This window comes from Phacochoerus africanus, chromosome 9 (assembly GCF_016906955.1).
Source record: "Phacochoerus africanus isolate WHEZ1 chromosome 9, ROS_Pafr_v1, whole genome shotgun sequence".
In the NCBI taxonomy this organism is placed as follows: Eukaryota; Metazoa; Chordata; class Mammalia; order Artiodactyla; family Suidae; genus Phacochoerus; species Phacochoerus africanus.
Genome location: NC_062552.1, coordinates 61,069,260 through 61,088,539, shown reverse-complemented (window position 1 = coordinate 61,088,539; position 19,280 = coordinate 61,069,260). Strand labels below are relative to the sequence as shown.

At 41.5% G+C, this 19,280-nt stretch overlaps 2 protein-coding genes across 10 annotated transcripts in view; one reads left to right on the top strand and one right to left on the bottom strand.

Moving 5' to 3' along the window:
• Positions 1 to 11,932, top strand: part of REC114 (REC114 meiotic recombination protein) — a 170,739-nt gene extending 158,807 nt beyond the window's left edge. For all 4 annotated transcript variants that reach the window (XM_047797323.1, XM_047797324.1, XM_047797322.1 and 1 more), the window contains 2 exons: positions 8,348 to 8,434; positions 11,663 to 11,932. In XM_047797323.1, the coding sequence (XP_047653279.1) occupies positions 8,348 to 8,434; positions 11,663 to 11,827 (252 nt within the window). In that variant the 3' untranslated portion in view covers positions 11,828 to 11,932. The remainder of the gene's footprint in view (positions 1 to 8,347; positions 8,435 to 11,662) is intronic.
• The window catches only part of NPTN (neuroplastin), a 70,004-nt gene continuing 62,656 nt past the window's right edge, over positions 11,933 to 19,280 (bottom strand). For 3 of the 6 annotated variants that reach the window (XR_007137201.1, XM_047797318.1, XM_047797316.1), the window contains 3 exons: positions 14,387 to 14,408; positions 13,485 to 13,559; positions 11,933 to 12,944 (listed from right to left, as the gene is read on the bottom strand). Coding sequence is in view for 4 of the 6 variants with exons in the window: in XM_047797318.1 (XP_047653274.1) it covers positions 13,499 to 13,559; positions 14,387 to 14,408 (83 nt within the window). In the remaining 2 variants the exon portion in view is untranslated. Of the gene's footprint in view, positions 12,945 to 13,484; positions 13,560 to 14,386; positions 16,748 to 19,280 lie in introns of those variants that run through there. The other 3 variants (XM_047797319.1, XM_047797317.1, XR_007137202.1) reach the window with 2 other exon arrangements.

Below are 19,280 nucleotides of genomic sequence, written 5' to 3'. Positions count from 1 at the left end.
ATGTATCACCTTAAAAATATTAGTTTCAGGAGTTCCCGTCGTGGCACAGTGGTTAAGGAATCCGACTAGGAACCATGAGGTTGCAGGTTCGGTCCCTGCCCTTGCTCAGTGGGTTAAGGATCCGGTGTTGCCGTGAGCTGTGGTGTAGGTTGCAGACGCGGCTCAGATCCCGCGTTGCTGTGGCTCTGGCGTAGGCCGGTGGCTACAGCTCCGATTCAACCCCTAGCCTGGGAACCTCCATATGCCGCGGGAGCGGCCCAAGAAATAGCAACAACAACAACAACAACAACAACAAAAGACAAAAAAAAGTATTAGTTTCAGGTGTACGACATAGGGGTTTTATATTTTTACGTATTACAAAGTGATCACCACAATAAGTCTGGTTATTAGCCTCTATACAATTACTGACTGTATTGCTTGTGCTGTACATTATATCTGTGTGACTCCTTTGTAACTGGAAGTTTGTGCCTTTTAATTCCTTTCACCTAGTTTACCCATCTCCCCACCCCACAACCACCAGTTTGTTCTCTGTATCTGTGAGTCTGTTTGTTTTATATTTGTTTCTATTAGATTCCACATATTACCATGTGTGTGTATACGTACACCTCATCTTTATCCATTCATCTGTTGATGGACACCTAGGTTGCTTCCATATATTGGCTATTGTGAATAATGCTGCAGTAAACATAAGAGTGCATATATCTTTTCAAATTAGTGTTTTTGATTTCTTCAAATCAGTACCCCGAAGTGGAATTATCAGATCATATGGTAGCTCTGTTTTTAATTTTTTGAGAAACCACTATACTGTTTTCCATAGTAGCTATGAACTTACCTTCCCACCAACAGTGCATAAGGGTTCCCTTTTCTCCACATCCTTGTGACACTTCCTATTTCTTGTTTTTTTTTTTTTGATAATAGCCATTCTGACCAGTGTGAGGATAGCTTATTGTGTTTTTGATTTGCATTTCCCTGATGATGAGTGAGGTGGAGCATCTTTTCATGCGCCTTTGGCAAGGACAATAAAAGCAAAAATAAACAAATGGGACTACATCCAACTAAAAAGCTTCTCACAGTGAAGGAAATCATCAACAAAACAAAAGCAATTACTGAATGGGAGAAGGTATTTGCAAATGATATGTCCAATAAAGGGTTACTGTCCAAAATTACAAGACTCATATAACTCAAAATCAAAAAAAAAAATCCCCAGATTAATTAAAAAAATGGGCAGAGGACCTGAAGACAATTTTCTAAAGAGGACACCAAATGACTTTTTAAAATATTCACAGCCTCATTGTAGCTACTAGAAATTTAGGCTAGCCAGGGGTCGCAGGTATCTTGTGGGTGTCACTATAGAAAACAGTGGTGCTCAAAGTATGATGTATGGACCCTTCCGTGAGACTTTTTCAGGGGTCCACAAAGCCCACCTTATTTGTATAATAACATTAACACAGTTTGCCCATTTCACTGTAAATATTTGCGATAATGGGACAAAAGCATTGTGAGCAAAGCCGCTGTCGTCACCTTAATGCAAATCAAGGCAGTGGCATCCAGCTGTACCAGCAGTCATGTTCTTCACGAGTCACTCAGAGTAAGACCCAACCAGCAAAACCATCCACATCCTGAAGCGCGATGGCTGTCTCCTGGGAAAGCACCTGTGTGACTGCATTGGGAGCTGAACTAGCCTCTTCAAGGAACACGGTTTTACTTCAACAACGGACAGGCTATGGTTATTTCAGATCTGAGTATCTGGTAGACATTTTCTCAGATGAATGAAACAAGCGCATCATTTCAAGAAAACAACTGATGGTATTTATAATCTCACCCTTTTTGTGTGCGTTTGTTTTTTCTTTTTTGGCCGCCCCATGGCATATGGAGTTCCTGGGCCAGAGATCATATTTGAGCCACAGTTGCAACTACACCTCAGCTGTGGTAATGCCAGATCCTTTAACCCACCACGCAGGGCCAGGGATCAGGGCTGTATGCTGGCACTGCAGAGATGCTGCCGATCCTGTTGTGCTACTGTTCCCAATTGATAGTATTTATCAACAATGATGAAGTAAGCTTTTCATGTGGAAAACAGAATCTGGGAAAACTTGTATCTACCACTTGAGCTTCATAGGTTCCTGACCTATAAGACTTTCTGGATAGTATTATCAGTGAACATGATTTTCTAAAATAATTACATGACAAAATGTTTCAACATTTGGAATATCTGTATAGTCTAGCAAACTAGCATTTTTCAAGTGACGAATACATGATGCTGCAAAATCATGCATGGATAAAAGATCCAAAGTGCAAAATAGACCAATGGATTCTATTTATTTACTTTTGTGCCTCTTCATCTCTCTCATCTATTTCCTGTTTCACACGTCCCCCCAGCCCCCTCTCCTCTGGTAATCATCTGTTTGTTCCCTGTATCTGTAAGTCTCTGTTTCATTCGTTCATTTGTTTTTTAGATTCCATATATAAGTGAAATCATACAGTATTTGTCTTTCTCTGACTTAACTTCATTTAGCATAATATCCTCTAAGTCCACCCATGTTGTCACAGGTGACAAGATTTCATTCTTTTTTATGGGGGAATAATATTCCTTTGTGGCTGGTGTGTGTATATACCACATCCTCTTTATCCATTCATCTATCAGTAGGGTTAGTTTGCTTTCAGATCCTGGCTACTGTGAATAATGCTGCAGTGAACCCAGAGGTGCATATATCGCTTTCGATTGGTTTGTTTTCTTTGGAAAAATACCCAGAAGTGGAATTGCTGCATCATATGCTACTTCTCTTTTTAATTTCTATTCAGTAAATGGTGTTGGCAAAACTAGACTAGTTTCTCACACCATATACAAAAATAAAATCAATAAAATTTAATTTAAAAAAATTGGCAGATGACCCAAATAGACATTTTTTCCAAAGAAGACATACAGGTGGCCAACAAGTACATAAAAAGATGCTCAGCATCACACATCTTTAGGGAAATGCAAATAAAAACCACAGTGAGGGGAGTTTCCACTTTGACACAGTGGGTCAGGAATCCCAATGCAGTGACTCAGGTCACTGCAGAGGCACAGGATTGATCCCTGGCTTGGCGCAGTGAGTTAAAGGATCCGGCATTGCCACAGCTGTGGCATAGGTCGCAGCTATGGCTCAGATTCAGTCCTTGGCCTGGGAGCTTCCATATGCCATGGATGCAGTCATAAACAAATTTAAAAACTTTAAAATAAAAAACCCACCGTGAGAAATCCTCACACCTTTCAGAATGGCTATGATCAGAAAGACAAGATGTGGAGAAAAGGGAACCCATGTGCATTCTTGATGGCAATGTAAATTGGTGCAACCACTATGGAAAACAGTACAGAGATTTCTTTTCTTTTCTTTTCTTTCTTTTTTTTTTTTTTTTTTGCCATTTCTTGGGCTGCTCCCGTAGCATATGGAGGTTCCCAGGCCAGGGGTCGAAATCAGAGCTGTAGCCGCCAGCCTATGCCAGAGCCACAGGAACACGGTATCCAAGCCGCGTCTGCAACCTGCACCACAGCTCACAGCAATGCCAGATTCTTAACCCACTGAGCAAGACCAGGGATTGAACCTGCAACCTCATGGTTCTTAGTCGGATTTGTTAACCACTGAGCCACGTGGGAATTCCAAGATTTCTTAATCCAAAGGATTATAATGTAACAGAGTATGAAAAGTTCTTTGCTATAATTTCAGATTCTATCTTGTAACTAACAAACTATCACTTGTTGAGTTTTGGTGTCATGTCAAAAGAATATCCACAGTTATCTAAAAAACCTATTTTAAAATAACTGCCTTTTCCATCTGCATATCTGTGTGAAGCCAGATTTTCTTCACGTACTTCAACCAAAGCAACATGTGTCAGCGGATTGAATGTCTATAAGTGGGTAGGAGAGTCCAGCTAGATAGTAAAGAGATTTGTAAAAATCATTACATTTTTGTGTTAGGAAAGTTATTTTTCATTAAAATGTTTTTAATAGGAACATATAATAGGTTTATGATTTTTAAATGAATTAGTATTTATATTTTTCACTTTTAATATATATCAGATATAACTCAAACAAAAGCTTGAGAGACTAGAGTCTTAGGATAAAGAGTTTGAGAATCACTGTTAAGACTCTCTCCCGGAAGTACATATTCCAGCATTTTTTTGTGTGTAGTCAACATGCTGTTAGCATAAGCATCTGCCTCTACTCTGGGGATGGAATTCCAGTTTCAAGCTGGGAGTTTTTATTTTCTGTCTTAGGTGATGGTTTGGAAAACCTGGCTTTCCACCACTTCATCCTGTTCCCCTTAAACTCACTGGGCCAAGACAATTCGTTTTTGCTGTTTTATTGCCAACTTTCTTGTCATTCATAGTTTACCTGGGGCAAACATAGATTTTACATTATTTATCATAAAGTCTTTTTTTTTTCTTTCTTGTTTCTTTTTTGGGGGGCGGGGGATGTCTTTTTGTCTTTCTAGGGCCGCACCTGTGGCATATGGAGGTTCCCAGGCTAGGGGTCCATTCTGAGCTGTAGCCACTGGCCTACGCCACAGCAACAGCCTCGCCAGATCTGAGCTGTGTCTGTGACCCACACCACAGCTCATGGCAATGCAGCATCCTTAACCCACTGAGCGAGGCCAGGGATCAGACGCGCGTCCTCATGGATGCCGACGCACATCTGATCCCTGGCCTCATTAACCACTGAGCCATGGAGGAAGTCCATGAAGTCTTTTTCTTTAAACCACTGCTGTGTGATTTCCTCAGCTGCTTCGTTTGCCAACTCAGATTCTGATGTTTTAGAATTCTTACCCTTCATTTGTTTCTGCATGACCTTTTTTGGTGAAGATGTCTTAAATACCAAAGCTGCTTCTAACAAAGCAGTTTAAACTGGATCTAGCTGAAACCATTTTCCTCATTAGCTCCTGCTATATTTTTTAAGAATCCCCTCTCGCCAAACAGGATGGAGTGGTTTCTTATAAGGTGCTTTCTTGCTTATGATCCTCTGCCCCCTTCCTTTCTTTGTAGGGTTCATTGGTCAGCTGTCAGATTCAGATTTTAGTGCCCAGTGCATGGGGATGCAACAGGAACCTAATAGGGGCCCAGAATTTGGGCACTAGGTCTGGAATGCCTTGCAAGGTAATGAGGTACCTTCTACCACATCAGGCTAGAACCAAAACAGTTCTCTAAATATGCAAAGAAAAACTGAGGTGGTACCACACAGAAATAAGTGTGGGCACGGGCTGTGAGCTGCAGCAGCAGATGAAGGCTCGATGTAACAGCTAGTCTCAAATATCAAGGTAGAAATAATTTCACAGTGGAAACTTTCATGTCTTTCTTGATTCTTTATTCAAGTCTTGCTCTCTTCTGCAAGATGGCTCAATGTTGTGCAAAGACCACAGGCTTTGGGATCAAAGGCAGATTTAGATTTGACTCCTGGCCTTGGTGCATGATCTCATGCAAGTCGCTGAACATCACCTGTAAAACTCTAAAATTCTGAGACTGAAATTCTGTCTGTAAAGCACCTAGTACAGCACCTGGCAGGTGTCTAAATAACATGTTCCATTATTACTATAATCGCCAGAGCTGTTAGGCTCTCAGATCTGCCTTCCCTTGCAAATGAACAGATGAACATTCTTATCAGTTGCTAGCAAGGGCTGGACCTCCAAGTCAATGGCCATGATAAGATGGAGTGTCTGAGGCTGCAGAGCAGGAGACAAGATAAACCTACTGGGTTAATTCTCCAGAGTGCACACACTGTGAAGCACTCACTGCTGAGAACATTCTAGTCTTCTTAATGACAAAGACTCCTAAGGTTTGCCCTTACCTGCTGCTATGCAAATTTGGTTATCATGCTTTTGCAAGCTCTGGCCAGGTTCTAGTCATCTTGCTGCTCTCCTCTATTCAGGTGTCTTTTCTTCCCAACATTTATATATTTTTCTTTCTGTCTGTCTGTCTGTCTTTCTTTCTTTCTTTCTTTCTGTCTTTCTTTTTGCCATTTCTTGGGCCGCTCCCGTGGCATATGGAGGTTCCCAGGCTAGGGGTTGAATCGGAGCTGCAGCTGCCAGCCTAGCCAGAGCCACAGCAACGTGGGATCTGAGCCTCGTCTGCAACCTACACCACAGCTCACGGCAATGTCGGATCCTGAACCCACTGAGCAAGGCCAGGGATTGAACCCGCAACCTCATGGTTCCTAGTCGGATTCGTTAACCACTGCGCCACTACGGGAACTCCTATTTTGTTTTTGTAAAATAGCTATTCTCTGATTTCTCTTGTGACACTGAAGTGGCTTGGGTCCTCTCTGCGGTGCAGGTTCAATCCCTGGCCTGGGAACTTCCACATGCCACAGGGGCAGCCAAAAAAATAAAATAGCTGTTCTCTTCTTTGCAAATAGAGATAATTCCATGTTTCTGTTTCAAGTTCTTGAGTCATTTCCTGGCTCATATTTTGTTTTTACTTTTTCTCAGCCTTGTAATTTTGCTAATTCTGGTCTAACCAGGTGTTTCTCAACCTGAAGGATTCGAAGACAGCCCGGCCCACCCAGAGAGGGGGCAGTTCCTAGGTGAACTCCTTCCTTTGTTAGCACAATGTATCCAGAAGAAAGTGGCCAGGGGCTCACTCCCATGTGCACGGAGCCTTCCAATCCTGTGCACTCGAGTGGAGGAGCGTCCTTTCTAGAGCCACCACACTAGCCTCAGCTGCTTCCATCACACTTGGCTGTAGTTCCCAGTGTTTGTAGCATATAAATTTTGGTTGATGTCTTTTCCAGTTGTTTACAGAATGTGGCGTGAACTGATCAGATGTTGTCTCTTAGGAAAACATCAAATATCAGTGCTAGAAGCAACACTAGGCAGTAGAATCTGACTTTTCCAGATGAGGAAACTAAACAGAAACTGGGCTTGCCTAAGGACTCCTAACTCGCTAGAGTCCCTTGACATTTTGCTGATTTTAATTTGAGTCTACTTGACTAGTTTTCTTTTTTCCTTTTTGTTCTTTCCTTCCTCTCTGACCCTCTGCACCCCATTTATGATGCTTCCAGATCTGCTTTTCTGCTAATAGCCGCTAACTAGCAACAGTCAGCTTTCTTGTGGGATAGGACTTCTGGCCTTCAGCACATGCTGCTGATAGAGACAGCTTCCACAGAGGGCCTTGGATTCTCCCTGTGTGATACCAGCTCACACCTGGAGATTGGCAGTGCAACTGCCACAGGTATCCGGAACACAACCAGACCTACAGGCATGTGGCTGGGAAGGAGAAGTGGAGAGGCTCTTAGAAAAAAAGCATGCTTTTTAGGTAGAAGCACCCTCAGAGCCTTTTATGCCTACAGGCCTCCTCCTATACTTTGTATTTGCCTGGAAAATATCCCCTGTATTCTGTTCGAAAACAAGCCCTCCCATAACAGGTTCCTTTGAAATAGCATAGACGCTGGAGCATCCCTACACCTCATGCTTATTAGCACACACACCCCTCCTGGACTCCCTCCACTATAAGCCAGAAATCTTATACTTCCATTCCAGCATTCCCTGGGTTGCCCACCCCCCAGCTTTTTAGGGCAGCTCGCATGGCATACGGAAGTTCCCAGAACATGGGTCCAATCAGAGCTGCAGATGCCGGCCTACACCACAGCCACAGCTGTGTGGGATACGAGCTACAACTGCAACCTACGCCGCAGCTTGTGGCAATCCTTAACCCACGGAGCAAGGCCAGGGATCAGACCCCATCCTCCTGGACACGAGTCTGGTTCTTAACGGGAACTCTCCTGGATTGTGTTCTGATTGCTTTACTTGCTAGGTTCTTACTGGGCTTTGTGTTCTTCAGGGCCAGACCTCTACCTTGTTCTTTGTGGATCCCTTCCCTTTATCACCCCAGTGTCTGGTATACAGTAGGCACATTGTTGAATGAAGATACCTAGGAATTTTACTAACAGAAGAACTCATTCCCTCAGAATGTTTTAAAAAAATTTTTTAATAAAAAGTACTTCAATAATACTTTTTAGAAGGTGACGAATGATGATCAGAAGCTGGGTAATGTCCACTGCCCTCCAGGACCAGCACATGGGCCTGGACCGGGGGCTCTGGAGACTGAAGTACTGAAACACACCATGGTGTCAGATGGGAGAGGTCCTAGCAGCCCATCAGACACTGAGGAACACCAGGTACAGGGCAGGTACCTCTACTGTGGTTAATCAAGTAACAGCAAACCTTAAACCAGGACAGACCACACCACCAGTGATTTTACCACCTTTACTGATACTTTCTTTGAACATGAATGCATGTGTTACCACTTCTTTAATGCCTGTGGTATTTATGATCATGGTCTGCCAGTCTCCTAACTACAGGTTGTTTCATTGCAGTCACAGCAGAACCTGGAGCAGCAGCTGAGGGTACCAGCCAGCACAAGCACTCCAGGAGCAAGGATCTCAGTGACCTGGTTAGCTCAGGTAGGGCCTATTTCCGTGTTCAGTTTCCTCGTCAGGAAAAAGTGACCCTGAAGAATTCGTATTCCCCTCTTTACTCTCTTGTCCTACAAGAGTAGCTGAAAGCATTACTACAGAGGATGGTAGAGACAGAGACAGGCCATTTCCACCTCCCCTTGTGAAATTAGATGTGATAGCACTCACTGAAGAACTAGTCTCCTTGAGGAAATAAAAGGGGGACAGTAGTCTGTAGTGTTAGCCTTTCAGTGTGTGAGATAAGGAATTTATTCAACACCTTCCCAGAAAGGAGAAGTAAAGGGAAGATTTCATTTTAATTTTGGAAAGGAAATCTGGGAACTGTTCTGAGACAAATATCCGTATGAACTTGGAATCAGATCAGTGATGGGTTCTGTAGGGACAGATTTGCACTCAAGCATTTCGGCTAAGGATGTATGGAAACCCAGGAGGATTTGACTCTCCTACCACAGACCTGCTTTCCAGACATCCCCTATCTCCTCGCAGTTTGCTGTTACCAAAGAATCCTGAAGGACTGTTCATTCAGGCTCAGGGTTCCCAAGGTCTGCTCTGATGGGAGCTCCTTGAGGGTGGTGGTCTCACTGCCTTCCCCGCTGCACTCGAGTTAATGCTCGCCACAAAATTCTGCATGGAATTCATCATCAATTTTTAAGGATGAGTTTTCTTTTAAATTTATCTGTTAAATTATGCTAACTGGCATAAGAAAGAAAATAGGGGCATTTTCTCCATCTGGCTCACCACTCAAAATAAATGGACAATTACAAATTTAAAAATGTAAGAGGTGACAAGACCAGATAAGAATTCATGTCAATTTTTTAAAATAGCTCAACATCTATGACAAAAAAATTTAAAAGCCTCTTTGTCCAGCAGCAGGGCAGACTTCATACTGCCCAGTTTGTAGTCTCGTATCTGCACTGGGGTTAGAGGGTAACTGATTCAGAGTTGCTAAGCCATAAAAAACTACAAGCAAGGTAGGATGTGATGTCCTTGTTCAGGAAGTATCTGTCAGCGGCTATAAAAGGTGGTGTCCCTTAGCCCAGTTTACATCATATAGAAGGGCCACATATAAACAAGAGAAAGCACCAGGCTGGGAGCTCAGATATGTTACTGTTTGTTCTGACCATCTGGACAGGTTGTCCTTTGATTATAAATTGGTAAAAACTTTTTGAAAGCAATTTAGCAATAGAGATGAAAGTTGATGTTGTATCTTATTGCCACAGTACCATTTCATCTACACAAATATACACTTAGAGGTTGTTTTTCAGTGTTTCTTATAGTAACAAAATTGGAAGTATAACTGTTTACTAATAGGATAATAAGTGGTGAAAGGGTGCTATAACCAAAGGTAGGATTAAAAATACAGATAATAAAAGAGATATCTTTTATTTACTGACATGAAAAGATATCCATAGTACATTAAAAATTTTAAAAAGCTACATATACAGAATAGCATGTTATGATTTGATTTTTGTAGGAAACACACACATACAAAATAAGTTTGGAAGGAGATACACTAACATCTTAACAACTGCTCTTATTGGAGAGCAAGGCTTCCATTTTACTTTCATTTTCTTCTTTCTGAAACCTTTAGTCTGAAAAACTGGTCTGAATTTAGAAAAGTCAATGTCCATTGAAGATAGTTCCTAAAGAAATGTCAGTTATATACATATATACCAACCCACGGCATCCAGAGCGAGGGTAGAAAACCACCTACCTAATAGAATTACTGTAAACAGCAAACAAGACGGCCGAGTCAAAGACCCAAACGTAGGTGGACTACAGAGGGGGAGCCCATCTTCATCACAGGAGACTGGATCCGGTGTGGCCAAATCTCCCAAATTGCCAAGCACAGTCAGACTTATGGTTGCACTCTCCTAATATTTAAATATTGGCAACTCAGTCAACTGGCTTTAAAGTACTACAGGTTATCAAAGAAGACATACAGATAGCAAGTAAGCATGTGAGAAAAATGCTCAACATTGTATGACTTCATTTGTATGACAGCCTGGAAAAGACAGAATTGCAAGGTTTGGAGAACAGACCATGGTTGCCAGGGGTTGAGGGTCTAACAACAAGAGTAGGATTTCTGAGGAATGATGGACATGTTGTGTCTTGATTCTTGTGATAGCTACTTGCCTCTATTTGCCAGACCTCATGGATAGGACCAGTAAAAGACACTGTAAGTTCACTCTGTTCTTAGGATGGTCAGTTTGTGACTTTTTTTTTTTTTTTTTAATTTTTTCCATTATAGTTGGTTTACAGTGTTCTGTCAGTTTCTACTGTATAGCAAATTTATACACACACAAACACATTCTTTTTCTCACATTATCTTCCATCATAAGTAACTAGATATGGTTCCCTGTGCTATACAGCAGGATCCCATTGCACATCCATTGCAAATGCAATAGTTCCATCTATTAACCCCAGACTCCCAGTCCACCACACTTCCTCCCACTCCCCCTTGGCAACAAGTCTGTTCTCCAAGTCCATGAGTTTCTTTTCTGTGAAAAGGTTCATTTGTGTTCCAGATATAAGTGAGATCATATGGTATTTGTCTTTCTCTTTCTGACTGACTTCACTTAGTATGAGAGTCTCTATAACCCATTCATCTGCCTTGGCTATTGTGAATAGTGATGCTATGAACATACGGGTGCATGTGTCTTTTTCAAGGAAAGTTTTGTCCAGATATAAGCCCAAGAGTGGGATTGCTGGGTCATATTGTAGTTCTATATTTAGCTTTCTGAGGTACCTCCACACTGTTTTCCATAGTGGGAGTACCACTTTACACTCCCACCAACCGTGTAGGAGGGTACCCTTTTCTCCACGCCCTCTCCAGCATTTGCTATTAGTACAGAACCCAGTTTCCATATGGTGAACTGCTCATACCCACTCCTCCACCTATGAGGTGGGGAAGATGACCTAAGTTAGTGGAGTTAATTCACTGACAGGCTTATTAATCCACAAAACTCATCAGCTCAGCATAGCACAGCACTCTTAATAAGCAGGATCTTAATTCTGTAAATCATTTCATTAATATATTTGAACTACTTAAGGATACACATTTATCTCACTGCCTATGTATATCTAGAATATGTAAAGGAACTCTGTAGAGCCAGCTGACACTAATTTTGTGTCTGTTTCCCTAATCTTTCCTTAAGGCAAAGGTTTTCTGTGCTCTGTGATTCAGGCTGTTGCTCTCTCCTGTAATCCCCACAGTCTCTCCTGGCATCAGAGAAGCTGCCCCTTGTCTATGAACAATCTCCATGGAATGCGGAAGAGTTAGGCTCCTTCCTACGCTTATGCCTCATGGATCAGAATTTCCCAGCATTTGTGGAAGAGGTGGAAAAGGAACTAAAAAAGCTGTTGGGGCTGAGCAGTTAACATTCTATGTACATGCAGAACTGAGGAACTTGAAAGCACTGAGATAAAAAAAAAAAAAGCTCCCTCCTCGGAAAAGATATCAGAATAAAGAGTATTATTCCAACACCTTTTATCAATGTTTTATTTTTAAAAACAGGTGAATCCACTTTTTTATACATCATTGCACTTCAACAATTACACAAAACACAAGTACATGCATCTACCATTACGCACCGCATGAGAACCCTGTTGGGTGAGAAAATCTACACTCAACCATTAAATCAATGAAAAAATACAGTGTCAACCCCAGAGTATAACTAGTTGCATAGAATACCATGCTATAACATTTCAAGGTCATTTAAACAAAAGGTAAATTATAAAAGTTTGCCTTAATCGAATGTACAATAAGGTTCAACACATCAGTGCAAAAGGATTTAAGAATTTACATGATTTAAGAAAAGAAATCACTTAAAAAGCAATCATACATATATACTGCAATTCATTATATCCATTCAGTGGACTGTTCCAGCTTTTTATCAAAGGTCATAGGTTAAGCCCTTAAAATTAAAGATTTCAGTTTATATTACTCATCTTCATGTACCAGAACTGCACAAATTCCTCATCTGACAACATACAATAAGGAATGAGTATCAGCAGCTTAAAAATGAAACAAGCATTTATTTTATTTTGGATCTCTCCCACCCCAAAAAATATAAATATATATTTATATATTTATATACTGTATATATCTGTAGGTTTTGCTGTACTTTACAAAAATGTTATCACTAGATGGCAGCAGTGCATTTTAGAGCTTTGCCAATTTAACAGCTGCATTAAGTAAAAAATGGCGCATGCACGATCTGATCCTCAGAGGACCTTTTCACTTCTATTTAAATATTTTAACGAAGGGGGGAAAAAGCAACATTCACAGCACATCAAGCCCAAAATAGTTTACACCTTCTACACTGAAGCATTGTTTAAAATGTACCTGGCTAGGTCACCCTTACAGGAGAGGCTAAATAAGGCATGCTTTAGACAGTCGTCGTGGTGCTGCTCACTCGAAAGGGGAAAGAACCAAAGAGGTCCAAGCAGAAAATTTAGCAGGTCACGTTGCCACCAGTTTCAGGAACCTAAAGATCTGTGAAGAAAAGACACTTAGAAATTAAAAGGGAACATGCACTGATAACTTAAGACTACATCCATCGAGTGCCATGGTGAAACAAAGCTTTGGTTCAAACAGCTTGCTCAGGGATGTGGTGTGAAATTCTGATCTCCATGTGCCTAACTGGAAGGCACTCCGGCCCAGCTGTGTGTGGCCACAATCCCTGCCTTGCCCTCAGAAGCAAAGTGGGACCAGGTGGACTCTGGGAATAATCCACCTAAGAAGGTGATGATTTTTACCTCTTTTTAAAGATACAAGTAAGCAATGATGCAGAGTATTTATTTCGAAACCATACATACTCTGCAATAGTGTTTATATAAATACATGAAACCACAGAATGTTCCTTTCCAGCTGCTGCTCTGAACAGACAAAACTTATTCCCTCATTATCAGCTGCTCTGAAATGAACTAAAAGACCTTGCAACATAACATCAACTACTGAAGAATTCATAACAAGGTCAATGAGGCACATTCATTTGAGCAATTTTTTTAAACTTCTAAAGAAGGCGATACTTACATTATAAGAAGTACTTAATTTGTGTTTCTCTGGCGCAAGTTTTTATCTTTGTGATTGTTGGTAGAGTTGGTTTTCCTTTGGAGGAAAAATTGCATTACAAGAGTTAAACTCAAGGTCAGCAGCAACTTTTGAAAGTATCACACATGGAAATGCAGGGATTCTTTCACTGACTGCCATCCCTGGTGTAGTAGTAAATTTTACTGCACAACATTAATGCATAAAAATATTCCTTCTGTAAAGTGTCTACACACCTTACATTAATAGATATCTGTTTTTGACTCCCAAGGCAGATAATAAACAGGTAACTTTCCCTCTGATTTATAAAATACAATCTAATTACTCTTAAGGTGGAATGGTAGTTTTTTCTCTACTGAATACCACCGTCTGTCTCTTCTCAAATAATAAAATATACCCAATTATATACAGGCAGTGCTGTGCCCTCCGGCACTTAACTAATTTTGGCACTGCTTGCCTGCCTCCAGGAAATCCTGCTCATCTCGGACTGATTCAAAATTTGCAGTTGTCTCTCTCTTAGATACATGCAATTATAAGAGCCAGACAGTTTGCCCATGCTATAGTCTAGCTTGAAATTAACTTTAACAACACCTAGTCTTATACGTGGTCATTTTCCCCACGTTATCAATTTAAGTATATGGGATGTACCCAATTTTTAACTTTTTTGGCATGGTTTCCACTTTATATTGCTACTAAAAACAAAACTGTACATCCTGTCCTGGGAATCAAATGGCCGTCAGTCAGCTCCATATCTGGCTATGAAATTTACACCGCAACTTTCATTTCCCCTCACTGTCTTCCCCTACAACCTCAGCTATTCCCTTTGATAAAACTGCAAACACAAAATAGCCAGAAACTACTGAATCATTGTCCAATAAAGTACTTACATTGGCCCAGCTGGTTCATCATCTACAGAGGTGTTCAGTTTTTTAATCCATGGAGAGACAGAAGAAGAAAGGAAAAAATTATGAGACTCTGCATAAGGATTAATAATACAGCAAACGGCAAGTGGCAAACATGGCTATTTATAGCGTTTATTCAAGGCCATTCCGTCTGGAGGTGCAAAACACTCATGGAGTTATTATTTCCAGATTCAAGTTTTTAATGGCAGGTATGTTGTTTCAATGGTTTTAGTTAACACTTTGAATGCTTGTCATGAAAAACTGCAACTGTAGCGGACAGATAGGCTGCAATATCATTATACTCATCTTGTCCCCAAGTTCCAGTGGTTCACTCTTAAATAGATGAGAAGACAAACCAACATTTCAGTTGTAAAATCCTGCTGTTTGTTTTCTGTGGTGAATGCATGCATAGTTTTGGCTCAGTCCTGCAATGTAGATGGATGTGTATGTTCTACACATTTAGCCACACATCCTCACTTCCCCAAAGGACACTGTTCTTGCTGTTTTGTAATCTTTAGGAGAGTCTTTACTCTGGAGGATGAGACAGAAGAAGCCACAATAATTCAACCTACTACTGGCTCAGTCAGGCTGCGTTATGCCAGCAACAAGTGTATGCGTACCAGAGGATGTTCTGTGACAGACCAGGCAAAGTTGAATAGTCCCTCTAGCAAAGACTTCAGATAGAAAGACACGCTCACTCTTGTGCCCTGGCCAAAACCAGAACATGAGCCCAGATGAGCCATGAACTATCTTTTTTGGTTTGGTTTTTTTAATCAAAAAGCTAACATCTGAGTTTAGGTGCTTCCTTAAATTGGTACTTTATGATTCTGATTTATAAGTTTTTCTTTCCTGTTTCAACTAGGAACAACTTGGTCCCCTTTAATCCGGGAGATACATGTATATGTGTGTGTGTACCCCCCCCACACACACACACACACACATTTTTCTTTTTATAAGGCCCTCAGGGGAGGGAACAAGTAAGTGCTCTTAGTTTCTTTATATTTTACAGAAGTCAAGTATGCTAAATGATTCAGAACTGACGGCTTCTAGAAAAACTCTCAGCAGGATTCCACAAGGGGACTTGGTGCACATGAAGCAGTTATGGAGGTTACAGTCTCGGTGGAGGCATCTGCAGGAGCACACGTCAGGAGTAATGTCTGTCAGAGGGAGACATTGCTCCACCTGGTCCTTGGAGGCAACGGAGAGGCAAAGCCACCGCCAGCACACACAGTGACTGGAGCAAAAAAAGATTTCAAAAACAAAAACAAAAAACAAAAAAACAAAAACAGAAACAAAACTAACCACAAACCAATGACTTATCAGCCAAAACAACAGGCTAGTAACACACCAGTGTCCACAGGATTCTACTACTGACAAGAGTACACTATCAAACAGAACAGAGAACAAACTAAGACTTGAGGACACCCGAGACATCTGTGTGCTGTGTACAGAGTGGAGATAAAGACGTATCAGGTACTGAGACACAGGAGCCCAGCCTAATCCTCCCTCACCTCAGCACCCTGACGCTCTCAGCATGCCGGCCAAGCCAGCTCAGCTACATGCTAGAAACTAAGCACTTCAGAGACTTAACAGGAAAGACACAGGAGCAGACTTAGAATATTTTTAGTGCTCTGGCTGTGCACCCGAAAATACAAATTCTAAAGCAAGATAGCTGATTCAAGAATGCCACCAATCTACTCCCAACTCTAAGAGAAAAAGCAAGGGAGAGGGGATCGCAATAGCCAAGCTAATCTTTTCCAAGCATGACGCTGTCAGCACCAACCCAAGCATTTCACACCACAAGCTTCTTTCTTCAATAGTGGGGGTTTACGTATGCCCTGGCGTCTAGGAATGTCAGTTTCCAGCCCAACAAGCCAGTAACGTGCAAAGGGCTGCATGTAGGGGTTTTCAGCAACAGTGGCCCTGATGTCGCTGCCATGCCTGCAAGTGGGAGCAGATGCTGTTCACACTAGTGTCTAACATCTCACGAGCCCCTTCATCTCTTTCCCCAAATCCACTTTCACATTTACAAGGAACAAAGAAAAGAGCCTCATGTCTCCCACTTCCCTGGACTGAATCACTTTCTGCAACACCACTCTCTCTTGACAGGTCAAACAAAATAACAACTTGACCTCTAACAGGGGAATCAGGAGAGAGGGAAAGAACAGAACTACAGAAAAAAGGTACAAAAATCAAAGTAAATGAGGATTAAACAGCAAACTGAAATCCAAATTAGTTGTGAAAGTGAATGAAGTAAACTTGAAGAAAAGTGTTAACATTATGAACTGTGCATCGTATAGACTGAAGCGGAGATTAAACAAACTCCAAAAGCATGCATATCGCTCACTTACCACCATGTTTTAAGGGTTTGATGCAATTGAGGGGGGAAAAAAAAGAAGTCATAGTAACCGACAAATATCAACATAGCCCCAAACCCTCAGGCCAAAAGGCAGCCGCTTAAACAATGACTGTTCTCTCCAGCTTCGTATTACTCACAGCCACTGACTAGATGAGAGGAAGAGAGCTGGGGGAGAGTGGAAACAAGATGCTTCTGGAATCCTTCTTACTAGTCAAGCTCCTGGTGGAGCTGTGGCTCACACCGATTCAGCTGAGTGTTGTCTTTCCCACCAACTGCACTGGAACCCTCACACCCCTATGTCACCTCAGAATCTGGAAGGGTGCTCTGTGATGCCTAATAAATAACAGATTACCTGATACAATACCACCTCCAAAAAAAAAAAAAAAATGGCTTTAAAGTCAAAATGAGTTGACTGGTCCAAGATCCTCCATCACTGCCCTCATCTCACTGAGGATGGGTTTTAGGGTTTCTAAACTCACTTCAATTTTGCCTGATCTCAGAAGAGTAGCATTAAACCCAAGAGAGATTAACAGTTACTTCTAATTTCCTTGCCTGTTCAGTTCTATTGAATTTTCTTCATAAGGTAATCTGTTAACAACCCAGACGACCCTTGGTTAAGAGACAAAAAATGTGTGCTTTGTATGTCATTTTTTTTTGTCTTTTGTCTTTTTGTCTGTTGTTGTTGTTGCTATTTCTTGGGCCGCTCCCGCGGCATATGGAGGTTCCCAAGGCTAGGGGTCGAATCGGAGCTGTAGCCACCGGCCTACGCCAGAGCCACAGCAACGTGGGATCCGAGCCGCGTCTGCAACCTACACCACAGCTCACGGCAACGCCGGATCGTTAACCCACTGAGCAAGGGCAAGGACCGAACCCGCAACCTCATGGTTCCTAGTCGGATTCGCTAACCACTGCGCCACGACGGGAACTCCTGTATGTCATTTTTAAAAGTCACATTTCTTTTCCAACATTCTTGGCCTCTTGTAAAGTTTCATATGCTTCAATGTCTTGACCATCTAAATTGACTTTGGAACATTAGAATAGCTCTTAACTCTAAAATGTCTAAAGAGTTAGGATACATCAGATCCACAAAAAAAAAGTTCCCACAAAACCTCAAATAGCTTCTCTACCAGTAACTCAAGAGTCCCTTCACTTGCTTATGAAAACTGTATCTCTAGAGTGAGAAAACTTATAGATGCCAGCACTTCTTTTCTAAAATCAACTCCTCCTGTTTTTATTCAAGGTCACTAAAATGTGCAGCAGAACTGAAGGCCCCAGCATCTCAGCACATTCACTCCCCATCTCCCCAGGGCACTGGGGAGAGAGATGTGAAAAGCACACACTAAGTCACGTTCTGGGTTCAGTCAGCAGGGAATCAACACAGAAGGTGTGCTCCAAGTATGTGTAAGGTGGATGGAAGGCTAGAGGGATGTTACTTGTATCTAGTCTCTTTAGAGAATTATCATTTAACATTTTCAGAGAATGGAGTCAGAAGGTAGTAAACTAAAAAAACATAGGCCTTATTTACTTGGCTCCATGATTCACCGGTTACTAAAAACACTGAAGTAAAAAGGTGATTGATGTGCAGATCCTCTACAGGACAACATATTGGGGACGGATCCTCAAAGATACCCTAACAGGAGCCTAAAGGGAATTAGATGTGAGTATATACTCCAACAGACAAAAAATCATGGGCCTTTTTTTTTTCCCCCAGGAAGCAGCTAAACCTTAACCCGAAGGATTTTGTACGTGAGAAAGCTAAAGCACTATTTGCTTTTCTAGTGAAACATGCTCAGGCTAAAACTATGTAAGTTTAAATTTATGTCTTTATACTTTTGTATTGCTCCCTTAGTGGCTCAAGATAGTATCAGATATAACAGACCTCTTCATTCGTCCCCAAAAGGACTGTATGCATATTAGCTACATGTATATCTGAACAGAGGCATGTGGGAGGAAAGCATATGAGGTGAGTCTGCTCCTACATGAAATTAGTAGGAGTTGAGAGGAAACCGGAGGAAGAAAAAAAAGACACAACGTAAGGGAAACTAATGGAGAACAATCAACTTTTTTAACTACTTGCAGGAAAGAAAAAATGGGAGGGCAGGAGTAGGGAGGAGTTTGAGAAAAGTAGCTAGACAAAGGAGAAAACTATGGGATGGAAATGTTTGAACAAGGGCAGGGATGTGATGGAGAATGGAGCATGGGCCATGCTGGCTGTCAGGGTAGGAACAGAAAAAGTGCAAATGTTGCAGTAATTCCAGCACCCCAGATTTTTTTTTGCCCCAATTCAATAACAAAAAAGTAAAAGCTGCTTGCATTACAGTATTCTTCTAAGACACTAGAGCAAGGAGGTTTTACTTTGCACTTACCCTGCAGTCATCTCTTTCATTAGGATTCATTCACTGTCTATGATAATTTAGCTTAAAAGAGGTACTTCCCTTCAAGGAAGCTGTTCAAAAGACTTCCTGGCCACAGATGTCTCCTATAACAAACCGGTCCCCATGTGTGTTCAATAGCCATGGA